Here is a 13,058-nt window from a genome sequence, read left to right as displayed (position 1 = left end):
TTCATATTCTTAGTGACATGACGCTGCTGGAATGTGATCACTTTTTATTTCTAGGAAGCCTAAGGGGACGGACATGAGTTTTTGGTTAAGATAGGCCATGTCATAATGGGTAGGCTTATGCATAAGAGGATTCTAATAATTGCCTGATCTCAATATCAAACACAGTCTATAATTTATGCCTAATCCTCTTAATTAATCAACATGAAGGCATGAAAACTACACTTATAAAACAAGATCATAGTTACTTTTCTAGACTTTCGATTTTGCAAACCTTTTTGTGGGTAGTGTAGGATGCCTCAACAATCAAAGGAAAGGGACCAAAATTATTGGCTGATTCAAGCCGCTTTAACAAGAGGAAATGAAAGGGACCACTCACTTCTACTCACCATAACAAGAGGAAATGAGACTAATAAATTTCAGGATTCACCAAATCTGATCAACAACAGTGTTTAGCAACTTCCACCAAAAAAAGAAGAGAAAACAAATTTGCTTATTTAGATTAAAGACGACATAAAATTTTCCACTTCCCTTGAGAAGTTACAACCAGTACTCAAGATGATTGAAGCAAGACTTCCCAAAGAACTATTACAGATCAAGAAAAAGGTTATACTCTGCCAATAACATTGTTCCCGGGCAAAGTCAAAAAAATCATAGCAGAAAAGTGCATGCTTTACAACAATAAATGGAATTTCAACAAATGGAATTGAAATACATAACAAAGAAAATTTGCCCAAGAGCTCCATATATAGAAGAAAAATGCTCCAAGAAATGCAAGAAAGTTCAATAAATCCCACACTTCAGGTCAGACCAAGAACACAAAATAAATAGAAGGATCAAAGGGCAATGCGGCTTGGTTTATTGAGAGGCGTCTGACAACTTTCGAATTGGGCGAGCAATTGAGGGTCCCTCAACCCAACAAGAAATTGGGCTAGCCCTTCAAGAAACAGAGCCCCCTGATACACACTGGTGGCGCTGATAATCTCTGCAAGAACGCTCCTCCTCATCCTATTAGCATCCAAGAACACACTCACCATCTCCTCCATCTCGGCCTCCACCACCTCCACAATGGCCGGCCTAGCCGCCTCTTTCCTCCCCTGGTACCAGACCCAATCCTCCGCCACACGCTCCACCAGCCCCGCCTGCGCATTCCTCACCCTGTCCACCAATGCCGGCACCATCAGCCTTAGTCCACACTCAATTTGATCAACCCGGGTCGTCAAGTTTCTACTCGGGTTCTTCCATGCCATTGCAACCTCCCACGGTTTATCGAATAAGTACTTATAATTCTCTCGAACCACATCATCATTGACTTCATCGTCTGTCTCTTCTTCTTCATCAGTGTCCTCAAGGAATGAGCGAAGGAGGTTGGTGAAGAGGTAGGGATGGAGGTCGCCAAGCCAAAGAAAAGGTTTCTCGAGGGAGTTGCGCCAATGGGGGAAGAGGAGCTGAGAGACATCGTGGGAGGCGGCGAGGTCGAGGGCTTCGTAGTAGGATTGGAAGTGTTGGTGGAGCATTTCAACGTGGGTGGAGAGGGTCGGGACTGAGTCGTAGATTGAGCTTCGGAGGAGGGGTAAGAGCGAGTTCTTGAGGGTGTTGAACCACTCGGAGTGGTAGTCTTTGAAGGGACGCGAGCTTTTCTTGCGGGCGAAAAGAGCCTTCAGCATCTTGGAGAAAGAGAGAGATGTGTGACAGCGTGAGTGAATGGTGTTTCTTGATCTTCTTTGGCTAAGAAAAAGAGTGGATGAGAGAGTCAGTGATGGTTTTTGGAGGGAAAGCAGTGCAGGGATTGAAAGAGTGGTGGGATTTGAGTATTTGACAACTTGGGCCTGTTGTGTAAGTTGGGCCCGTGTAGGTGTAGCTTCCGATGGCAAAAGAAAAGGCTGAGACACCTGGGAATTTTGAAGACTAGAGTCTAGATGTATATACGAAATTCTAGGGATCAAGGAAAAGATACGAGTCTAATCCACAAAATGTTGGTGGTATAGTGTAAACCGCATTGTGTGTTATCGCTTTTAAACCACAACCTCTCTGCCTATCTTTGCTTAATCTTGTTCACAAGACAGTGTGGATATGGGCCGAGGAAATGACATTCCCTTTGGAGCAATCATAGCATGGGTTGGCCTATATGCATATGGTTAACTGAAAACAAAACAAAGGACTACAAATTTTTTTACCACAACTATGATAGGCAATTGTTCACAATCTACCTAGTTAGAGTTGTGGCAAAAAAAAAAGAGTTAAGGTCTTAGAACCAGTCTAAATTGAAGCATTAGATGGAGACAATATGGATTGTGGATCAATCTTAGGATGCCTGGACATATGTAGGCAATACAATTATGTTGAAGTTGTGAAGATTAACCCATCTGTAATGTGTGTCGAAAATCTTGAGATGTTGACAGATCTTAAGGTATTATTACCATCCTGGGAGCTTACTACTTCTGGAAGAGGTTATGGGCCTTAAGGGCTTGAAAGTCCCTATTATCAGGTTGGCTCAACTTGTAAGTTCTGTTGTGTTTCGAGATTGGTGCATACTGTAAGGCCCACGAGTTGTATAAATGGTTTTAATGGAGAATTACTCTGGTACTGTTAATCGAAATTCTTGTTTTAGAAGGCTCCTGCAAGCCATATTGTATAATGGCTACTTTTTGTGTTGCGTTATTGAATTTTGCTTTCGGCTTAGCAAAAAGGAAAATTATAATTAGCCAACAGTGAAGACTTTTCTTTCTTTTCCGAAATCGAAAAAAGCTTTTCAAGCTGAAGTGAATTATTGCTAAAAATATAGGCGACATGGGAAAATACCCACAAAAAAAAAAAAAAAAAAAAATATTGTTTTATCATTTGTTTGGTAAGAGGGGTAATTCTACGCTACCCCCCAAAGAAAGGGAAAATTCTTAGGTACTCCCAGAGTATAGTGAAATGATGTTCCCTCCTCTCACATTCATGGTGGACCCCACCATGAATTTAATGAGCGGACTCCACCATGAATGTGAGAGGAGGGAGCACCATTCTCCGTACTCCGGAAGTACTTAAGAATTACTCCAAAGAAAGGGGTACGGTACTCACTAATAGGTAACCTGCTATATCAGGTTATTTTTTTTTCACACATAATGGTTTCATCCTCACATTGTGCAGTTCCAACATCACATATGACAGTTCTTTTCTCATATTTGGTGGTTCACTTTTTTTTTCTCACATTTGACGGTTCCATCCTCACATTGTGCAGTCCCAATATCACACGTGATAGTTCTTTTGTCACATTCGGTGGTTTTTTTTTTTCTCATATTTGACGGTTCCATCGTCACATTGTGCAGTTCCAACATCACATGTAACAGTTCTTTTGTCACATTTAGTGGTTCTCTTACTTTTTTTTTTCTCACATTTGATGGTTCCATCTTCACATTATGTAGTTCCAACATCACATGTGACAGTTCTTTTCTCACATTTGGTGGTTCCCTTACTTTTTTCTCACATTTGACAGTTCCATCCTCACATTATGCAGTTCCAATACCACATGTGATAGTTCTTTCGTCACATTCAATGATTCTTTTTTTTTTCTCTCTCACATTTGACGGTTTCATCGTCACGTTGTGCAGTTTCAACACACATGTGACAATTCTTTTGTCACATTTAGTAGTTCCCTTACTTTTTTCTCACATTTGACGGTTTCATCTTCACATTATACAGTTCCAACATCACATGTGATAGTTCTTTTCTTACATTTGGTGGTTCCCTTACTTTTTTCTCACATTTGACTGTTACATCCTCATATTGTACAGTTCCAACATCACATATTCCAACATCACATGTGATAATTCTTTTGTCACATTCGGTGGTTCCCTTTTTTTTTCTCACATTTGACAGTTCCATCATCATATTGTGCAGTTCCAACATTACATGTGACGGTTCTTTTGTCACATTTAGTGGTTCCCTTACTCTTTTCTCACATTTGACGGTTCTATCTTTACATTATGCAGTTCCAACATCACATGTGACAGTTCTTTTCTCACATTTTGTGGTTCCTTTACTTTTTTCTCACATTTGACTGTTTCATCCTCACATTGTGCAGTTTCAACATCACATGTGACAGTTCTTTTCTCATATTCGGTTATTCCCTAATTTGTTTCTCACATTTGACAGTTCCGTCGTTACATTGGACAGTATCAACATCACACGCGACCGAAATACCCTTGGAACCTAAAAAATGACCTAAAAGACCCTAAAACCTAAAAAATGACTGAAATGACCTTGTAACATAAAAAAGTGATTGAAATACCCTTAGAACCTAAAAAAGATCATAATGCACTTGAAACCTAAAAAATGAGTAAAATACCCATAGAAACTTTAAAATGATCGAAATACCCATAGAACCTTTAAAATGACCGAAATGACCCTGAAACCTTGAAATTTTTTGAAATATTCTAGAAACCTATAAAATGACCAAAATATCTCATAAAACTTGAAAATGACCAAAATATCTCCGAAACCCTCACCAATTACCAAAATACTCTGAGAACCTAAAAAATTATTAAAATTCGCTTAGAACCTAAACAATGACCGAATGACCCTAAAACCTAAAAATGACCCTATTAACTAAAAATGATTGAAAGAACAAAAAGCAAAAGACCGTAATGCCCTCAATACCTAGGGAATATTTGAAATACCCTTAGAAACTTAAAAAACGATCAAAGTTCAATGTTACATTGATGGTTTCCCTTTCTACTTTTTGTTTGTTTGTTTGTTTTTTTAATGCTAAATGAAATTAGTAAGATATGTAGCTTTAAATGAAATTTCAATACTAAACATTTCAATTAATTATAAATGATCCTCTGGTTAACACTCTTATAATATTTATTTTTAAAAATCTAATAAAAGTTTGAATATTTCCTTCTACTAATTTTTATTTCTATTCATTAACACTCTTACTTCTACTCTCCATCAACAATTTTTGACAACCCAAATATTTAATGTAATGAACAAATTTTTTTTGAAGCCAACATTAAATCTCACGTTCACATCCACTAAATTTTCCAATTTGGACTCCAATCAAACCTGCACAAAATGAAATCTCAATGTTCAAATAGATACCAATTGGTTAAGCACTAAGATTATACAATTTAAAACAAAATTGTTGGGAACAACAATTCTTCATGAGTGATGGTTTCAATGGCACTTCTTTTGCATCCATATCATCTTATAAAACCAGATCAAATAACTCCATGTTATGATGTAGGATTTTTTTGCCATTTAACGTGATTTTCAAAACAATTTTTTTTTATCCTTGTTGAGCTCTATTTTTATAGGCTCAAGTTCTACTAATTTATATTTTTTATTTTTTATCCTGGTGGAGCTAGAGTTTTAGAGACTCGGGTTCTAATGGTTTTTGTTTTTTTTTTTTTTTAAAACTACCTACATCTTAGTAAATCCCCTATAGCAACATTTTAAGATATAACATAGGCCAAAAATTAATAGTTTCAATGGAAAGATCATAGTTTAACTTTTAACACACAAATGAAGTCTACGCATGAATGAATTAAATTTCGCCATTGAATCAAGTTTCGCCATTGAATCAAGTTTCGCCATTAACTTTCTTTTTTTTTTTTTTTTGGCTAAAAACTCTATAATATCACATTAGAATCTACCATTGTAGCTCAATTTTTCCAACAACTAATACTTTATAACAACTAAAAGTAATTTGCTCTTTCACAAGTTGTATATGCTTAACAACCATGTCCGCAAATATCTTGTCGATGGATGGCTTCCACCTTGTCCTTGAACGTTCCAACTTTGCCTGATGAATGACTCCACTCAGTCCACTGTCCATATACAAGTGTACAAAAATTGAGGTGCTAACAAGCCAAGATTTTTAGGTCTACAACATATGGAGTAGTAAGATTCCAAGGGGGATAATAAATTTAGCAGATTATAAAATTGGGGGTGAAGGATATTTGATGAATTAACTCTCCCAAGACTACAAATCTAGATAATAAACCATGAACTAGTGTATGATAAACTACAATTAGACTGATTATTATTATTAACCAGATGTTAATAATCAAACCCTACAGGCTGTTCACATGAAAAGATTTTGGATAACTAGGCTAGACCTTGACATGTTAGCAAGAGAAGCCTAAGAAGATTTTGGATAACAAGGCTGGTTCTAGAAGCAGTTTTCACAGAATAATTACATTGGTGTAAAATAATAAGGCAAAGAAAAAGGGATGCCATCAACATTATATATGTGTAAAAAATAAAAAAAAATAAGGACAAGTCCTCCTAGTCCTATTGGGGAAGAGAAGATCAGAATATATGGTTGGACAGGAAAACCTCATGAATAATAGTTATTATGTTTAGAGATTCTAAAATAAATTTAATTGTAGCCAAATAAAGAAAAAATAACAAGCAAAAAATGTAGTCATAATTTTGGTACAAAGTTACATCAGTCCAGTTTATTTTGCAGGGCTGTATGTGGAATGCTTGGATCTCTTAAGTCGACCAAATATATAGGCTTTCTTCTCTATTGCACATATGTGGAACAATGATATAACTTTATATTGTAGAATACAATTCAACAATGAAAGGAGTGTGTTGTTTTTTGTAAATTGGAAGAATGAGATGTTAACTGGTTAAATTGATTTAAAAGTAAGAAGAGAGGAAAGGGAAGAGTGATGAAAATATATTAATATTATTGTTTAGATTGGGTACTGCTCTCAATTTTCATAAACTTAAATTAAGATTTGAGATACTTCCGCTAGTTTGACAAAATATGATCAAGAACCAGAGTAATTGAGTATTTACATTGAACATGAACTGTGTAGAACATAAAGTTTTATATTGGATGATTAATGATTATAAATTTGCATTATAAGTTTTAGGTTGCTAGGACTCTGCCTGCCTCCCCTACTACAGTTCTCTCTCACTCAACACCAATTGATGGTCTAGTGTGGGAAAAAAAAAAAAAATTTGGTGTTCTTTATCAACAGTGTCTAATTAACTATATCTATAAATCTATAATTGATGCTGAAATTGGTGTTCTTACCGCCAAGTTGGTTAAAAAAAAATTCATGGATGGGCCACCAAACCTTGATCAACTAGACAATTTGGCGACATAGCTTATCAAAGATTTTCTTTTTTTTCTTTTTTTAACAAAGAATTTTTATTCAATTGTGCCTTTTGGCATTATATATTTAGGAGTATATATCATAAATTACCGTGTCTGAAAGCAGAAAGTAATTTCCGCAGACGACTTAAAAATTAAAATAATCAAAATTTCAAAATCAATTAATACGAGGAGGCAGTGAATCGAAAGGTATGTGCCAAAGTTATATTGATATATAACAACCAAAACTCAAACAAAACAACAATAGCATAAACCCACAAAATTTAGAGACAAAAAATATAAGCCCATATCAGTGTATAATCCTAAGTAGAGAGAGAACCTGAAGATTGTGGGTGGCGCCGCCGAGCTAAGGTTGTGGGTGCGCAAGACAAGAGAAGCAAAGAGAATGGCTGGAACTGGAGCGTATAAATCTGTTCCTTCTCATGTGGGTAGGGTTTTGTTTAACAGCTATCTGGGTTCTTGTGGTTGGATTGGAAGAGAAGAAGTTACAGAGGCAGAAACCTAGCAGAAGATTAGACAGAGCGTAATCACAAGAAAAGCATAGAGAAATTTGATATGTTATATTTTTTTCTTTCTTGCTTTTTTGGTTTATATATATTACCTACTAAACGGGTAACCCGTATCAATTAAAATTAAATGAATGGTCAAGATCAAAACAGTATTAAATTAATGGTTCAAATTTATGTGGGTACCATACCAAAAAAAAAAAAAAAAAAAAAAAGGATACGGTAGAGAGTATTTAAATAGAGTTTTTTGTTTTGCAATCTATAAAATAATAGGTCCCACACTTGAATTTATTGTTTGGCTAATATTTTTTAAATGCAGTTTTTAAAAAACTATATCCTATTCTCCTGATTTAAAAAATCGACTCAGGGAGTGTTTTCAAGATATAGAAAATGTTTTTAATGATATAATTGTAAATAAATTGAAAATAGTGGACCCCACATATTTTGTCCAAACTCTTTTATCACTTAAATTTAGGAGTTTATCTTTATCACAAAAAGACTTCTTATACTTGCTCCGTGACACTACCTACTCCATGCATTTTTGGTGTTGACGTGTGAGTGTATTTCCTTATCTCATCTCTCTTCCCCTTTGTACATGTGTGTGTGTTTTTTCTCAAATAAAAAAAATCATAAAAAAAATGATAAGCTCTATTCTCTTATCATTATCCACAAAAAAAGTAATTTACAGATTATACATTACTTTTTGTAAATTTTTCTTTTAAATTTCAAAAATAGAAATGGTCTCTCAAACAATTATTTTTGTTTTAGTTTTTTGAAAATTGTTCTTGAAAGCGGGAGATAAACACGTAAAATATCAAAATTATTATCTAAAAACTAGTTTCAAGTTTAATTTTTAAAAATTTGCTTTTATACTATTTTGAAAACAAAAACAAAAATCCTACTACCAATCAGGCCTTAGTATACAATGAATCTTATACTTTTAAATGGGACACTTTAAATCCTAGACTTTCATAAATGTATTATGTATCTAAAAACCTTCAAACAAATCTCACATTGCCTCATGAAATGTACATTCATAAAAATCTGGGGTTTAAAGTCTCATTCTAAAATTTTATAACATGTCTCACTCATAAAACTAGTGGGGTTTTTGTTGTACTTTTACCAAAAATTTAATATCCCTCTAGAGTGTTTATCAAAATTGGGCCATTATCCTTTATATAAAAGTTCAAACCTAATGTTGCCCAAGCTAGTAAATATTCAAACCTAATGTGGGTATCAACCCAATGTTAAACATTTTGGGTTGAGGGTTGATAAGGAACGCACTATATGAGTTCAGTATAAGTTTGGCCTAGACACAATTCACCTATTATTGTTGATTAGATCCAATCTTTTGAGGACACCATTGAGTAGTGGTGTACTCGGTGAATTTGAAAGATGGACCGTAAACTTAGAGGTCTCAAGTTTCATGCATCACACTCAAACCCTAATAGAAATGCATGAAAAATTAAATTGAATTGGAATTAAACTTTATTTATTGTTAAATTTCACATTTGGTCCTTATAATCTAGTGCAAGTACGATTTTAGTCCTTCAAATATTAAAAAGAGAACAATTTACTATTTCCATTATCATCCATTTTTTTGCTTATGCAACTAACACCCTTTCAATCCTTCTATGTCACATAGCAAATCACATCTCGAGTATAATTAGATGGGATTGAAAATAGGTGCTTGTAAGGGCAAAACTTGACCCACAGCCCAAAAGTGACTCAGACAGTGACCCAACAAGTCCACCACAATAGATTTATTAAAGAATGGGTTGGATATTGATTACTCAATAAGTTAAAGTTAATCACAATGAGATACGGTGCAAATGAAATGACTACGACAACAAATTATGAAGAAAAGAAGCTCATTAGTCTGGCCTGAGGAATGTCTATTTTATATATGTATATTTCTTTCTCACTTATACCAATATTTTAGCTCCTGGGTACAAAGTCTTTTCTTCCTTCTTTTTCTCGATCCCCTCCTTATGGATCCTAAGTTTTCTTTTATATTTAAAATTAAATCATCCTAATCCTACACTTGGAGGACTGAGATTGCATTCCTAAGACTTCTATCTCATCCGAAACAGACTAGTAAGCTTCCACCCTGCAATCTTATCTGTGTCATCACAGTTCATGGTCATTTACTCATTAATGCGGCCAGGAAAGTAGTTGTCTTGTGTTTAATGTGGAGGGGATGACTTCTACACCCTTCTTCCTTCATTCATCTCGTATTCTATGCCGAGTCTGCTTTCTTCCCTGTATGATATTTTAACTTCATGCGCTTCATACAACTAATGCTCATCCCCAAGGTTCGAGATATATTCTCAGGAATAATCTTGGTTGCCCATTTAAATTAGATTAGGATCCTTGTCCTCACAGTGTCAATAATAAATGTTGAGATAAGTGGATTTGCACTTTGTACAAAATCTTACGTCAACCCTTTATGTGCTAACCAGGACAATCCCTGAGTTGTTCATTTCCCTCATCATTCGAGGGTTATCCTTTCAACAGATCTTTGTGGTTGTATAGGTACACCTAGTAAAATTAGACCTAACCCTCGAAGACGGTGTAAAAGTCATATGTTTTGCAACCTATTTAGGATGATCCATCTTTTTTTCACCAAACCCTTTTGATCCAACCTGTTTGTCAAGTTATGTACCGGGGACAGTTATAGTGGCTCAATCTTTCTGGCTGAGCAATCGCAGTTTTGGTTAACAAGAGCCAGTCAGTGATGCCGAAATGGAGCTAATAAAACGGTTGCAGGCTCGGCCCTTCCGAATGGTATTGAGCCCAGCTTTGCCTTGGGCCGATATGTCTTTGTTTAAACACCTTTTAGTTCAACTTGACAATTAATGCTCCTCCAATGAAACAACTTTTAATGGTCCAATTGTCCCACACCAAGTAAAAGTTAATATATTATTGTGATCCTACGAGGATTCCATACGTGACCTTTTTTTTGTATTTGATAAGAAAGACTTGAATTTTTTTTTTTTTTTTTTTTTTTTATGAACCAGAAATTTTATTAAGCAAGAAACAAAACTACACAGGCAGAGAAAAACATGAATTTCATTAAATAGAAGTGAAAGAAATTACATCATTAAATGTTAAATCCTGTTTGTAAATGTTCACATACGTGTCTCGTGTAAAAAAAAAAAAAAAAATCCCAAGCGTGATTGATGCCACATGAGATCACCGACTAGTACCGTACATTATTAAATACACTTTAACAAACACAACACGTCAATGGTCAACAAGCTTACAAAGCATATGCACCTCACTGACCCCACACAACATACTATATATAAAATAAAATGAAAAATGCCTCCAACTGGACCACCTCACAATGTCCCAAAACAAAATTTACTTTTCTTTTCTTTTCTCAAAAGATTAAAAATAAAAAATAAAAAATAAAAAAATCCAAAAATAATATTAAACGGTAAAAAAAATTAGAAGTTTAAAGAGAGAGCTAAAAAAAGTAAGAAACGCCGCCGCATTGGGTGGATAGTGGAGCCCCCACGAGCCGTTGCCATCTTCCACCGACAATGTTGGGTCAAATCCCAGTAGTCCACCACATTTCAACAGTTAAAATTCTCTCTCTCTCCAAAAAGCTCCAACTTTTTCCAGTTCATCCACAAATATCTCTCCCTCTGTCCCCCCCCTCTCATTCTCAACAGAAAGAAGGTTAAAAAAGACATGGCAATTTGCAATTGTGAAAAAACGAAAGAAAAGAAAAGAACAGGAACATACATATTTGATATTACTGTGCCACCCAAAAAAATAAACAAAAGATCCAAAACCAAAACCAAAACCAAAACCATCATGGCCTGAGTGGCCTTCTCTCTCTCTCTCTCTCTCTCTCTCATCCAAATTTCCCAAATCTTAACCTCAAACACCTTCTCCAACACCCCCATGGCCTCCGTTCCCACAATTCTCACTACCCTTCTCTTCTTTCTCCTCAAATCTACAATTTCCCAACAAACCAACACAAACCCAAAAGACCCAGATTGTACTGACCGTTGGATCCACATCAGACGCCTCCCCTCGCGCTTCAACACCGATCTATTATCAAACTGTTCAGAATACCCACTCTTCGATGATTTCTGTCCTTACCTTCCAAACCATGGCCTTGGCCAAAGGACTCATTCCAAGTCCCACAGTTGGTTCCGCACAGACCCTTTGATGCTCGAACTCATCTTCCATCGTCGAATGCTCGAGTACCCTTGTCTCACACCTGATCCCAACTCCGCCGACGCCGTTTATCTCCCTTACTACGGTGGCATCGACTCTCTCCGTTATCTCTACGGCCCTGACGTTAATTCCAGCGTGGAACACGGCCTCGAGTTGTTCGATTTCGTTAAGGAACAAGACAGTCCCAAGGTTTGGGCTCGACACAAAGGCCACGACCATTTCCTAGTCATGGCTCGACCCGCGTGGGACTTGTCGCAACCTTTGTACAAAGACCCTCCTATTTGGGGTACTTCGTTTCTCGAACTCCCTGAGTTTTATAACGTTACGGTGTTAACGTTTGAGACTCGAGCTTGGCCTTGGCAAGAACGTGCGGTGCCTTATCCGACATCGTTTCACCCACCAAACCTCTCGTTGTTGGAGTCGTGGATACACCGCGTGAGACGGTCGAGAAGGTCGACGTTGATGCTTTTCGCCGGTGGTGGCGGTGTCGCGGCCACCCGGAATATTCGGCGGAGTATTAGAGATGAATGTGGGAATGATACAATTAGTAATGCTAATTATAGTAATGGGTACGTGAAGTTTTGTGAAATTGTGGATTGCTCAAATGGGATATGTGAGCACGACCCAATTAGGTACATGAAGCCAATGTTAGAAGCGAGCTTTTGTTTGCAGCCACCAGGGGACACGCCAACGAGGAGGTCTACGTTTGATAGCATTCTGGCCGGTTGTATTCCGGTTTTCTTCGAGGAATTGTCGGCCAAAATGCAGTACAAGTGGCACATGCCGGAGGAGGAGTACGAGGAGTTCTCGGTGTTTATTCCAAAAGAAGACGTGGTCTATAAGGGTTTGAAGATTTTGGACGTGTTGATGGGTATACCTAGAGATAGAGTTTGGAGGATGAGGGAGAAGGTGTTGGAGTTAATGCCAAGAGTTATGTATAGAAGACATGGGAGTTCGGTGGATTTAAGGACCAAGAAGGATGCATTTGATATTGCAGTTGAAGGTACTTTGCAGAGAATTAAGTCTAGGCTTCAAGAAGTGGAAGTTCAGTGACTTTTAATTAAGTAGATGATACTGTGATAGATTCTGTTTTTATTTCTTCTTTGTATATGTAATTTAATGTTTAACAGCAGGGAGAATTATACCATTTGTATCTCAATTTGGTAATAAGTAACAAGAAGATTTTGTTTTACTTCTGATAACTTTATGGTGTTTTTCTTTTATTTGTGTGGATTTCAGAT

General features: G+C 36.4%; 2 protein-coding genes and 1 long non-coding RNA gene across 3 annotated transcripts; 1 reads left to right on the top strand and 2 right to left on the bottom strand.

Moving 5' to 3' along the window:
- Positions 1 to 725: 725 nt before the first annotated feature.
- Positions 726 to 1,737, bottom strand: LOC142611614 (protein INAPERTURATE POLLEN1). Its single transcript, XM_075783702.1, has one exon. The coding sequence runs from the start codon at positions 1,662 to 1,664 to the stop codon at positions 834 to 836; it is 831 nt and encodes a 276-aa protein (XP_075639817.1). The 5' UTR covers positions 1,665 to 1,737; the 3' UTR covers positions 726 to 833.
- A 3,729-nt stretch (positions 1,738 to 5,466) lies between these two features.
- On the bottom strand, positions 5,467 to 7,679 carry LOC142612985 (uncharacterized). The gene is made up of 2 exons (XR_012840210.1): positions 7,437 to 7,679; positions 5,467 to 5,813 (listed from the first exon to the last, which is right to left on the bottom strand). It is a non-coding gene; the product is annotated as an uncharacterized LOC142612985 (long non-coding RNA).
- A 3,681-nt stretch (positions 7,680 to 11,360) lies between these two features.
- LOC142613124 (putative xyloglucan galactosyltransferase GT19) lies at positions 11,361 to 13,009 on the top strand. The gene has a single exon (XM_075785324.1). The coding sequence runs from the start codon at positions 11,539 to 11,541 to the stop codon at positions 12,868 to 12,870; it is 1,332 nt and encodes a 443-aa protein (XP_075641439.1). The 5' UTR covers positions 11,361 to 11,538; the 3' UTR covers positions 12,871 to 13,009.
- Positions 13,010 to 13,058: the final 49 nt, after the last annotated feature.

Source organism: Castanea sativa, chromosome 10, assembly GCF_040712315.1.
Source record: "Castanea sativa cultivar Marrone di Chiusa Pesio chromosome 10, ASM4071231v1".
Lineage (NCBI taxonomy): Eukaryota > Viridiplantae > Streptophyta > Magnoliopsida > Fagales > Fagaceae > Castanea > Castanea sativa.
The sequence above is the reverse complement of the archived record's forward strand: the minus strand, read 5'-3'. Positions and strand labels throughout refer to the sequence as shown.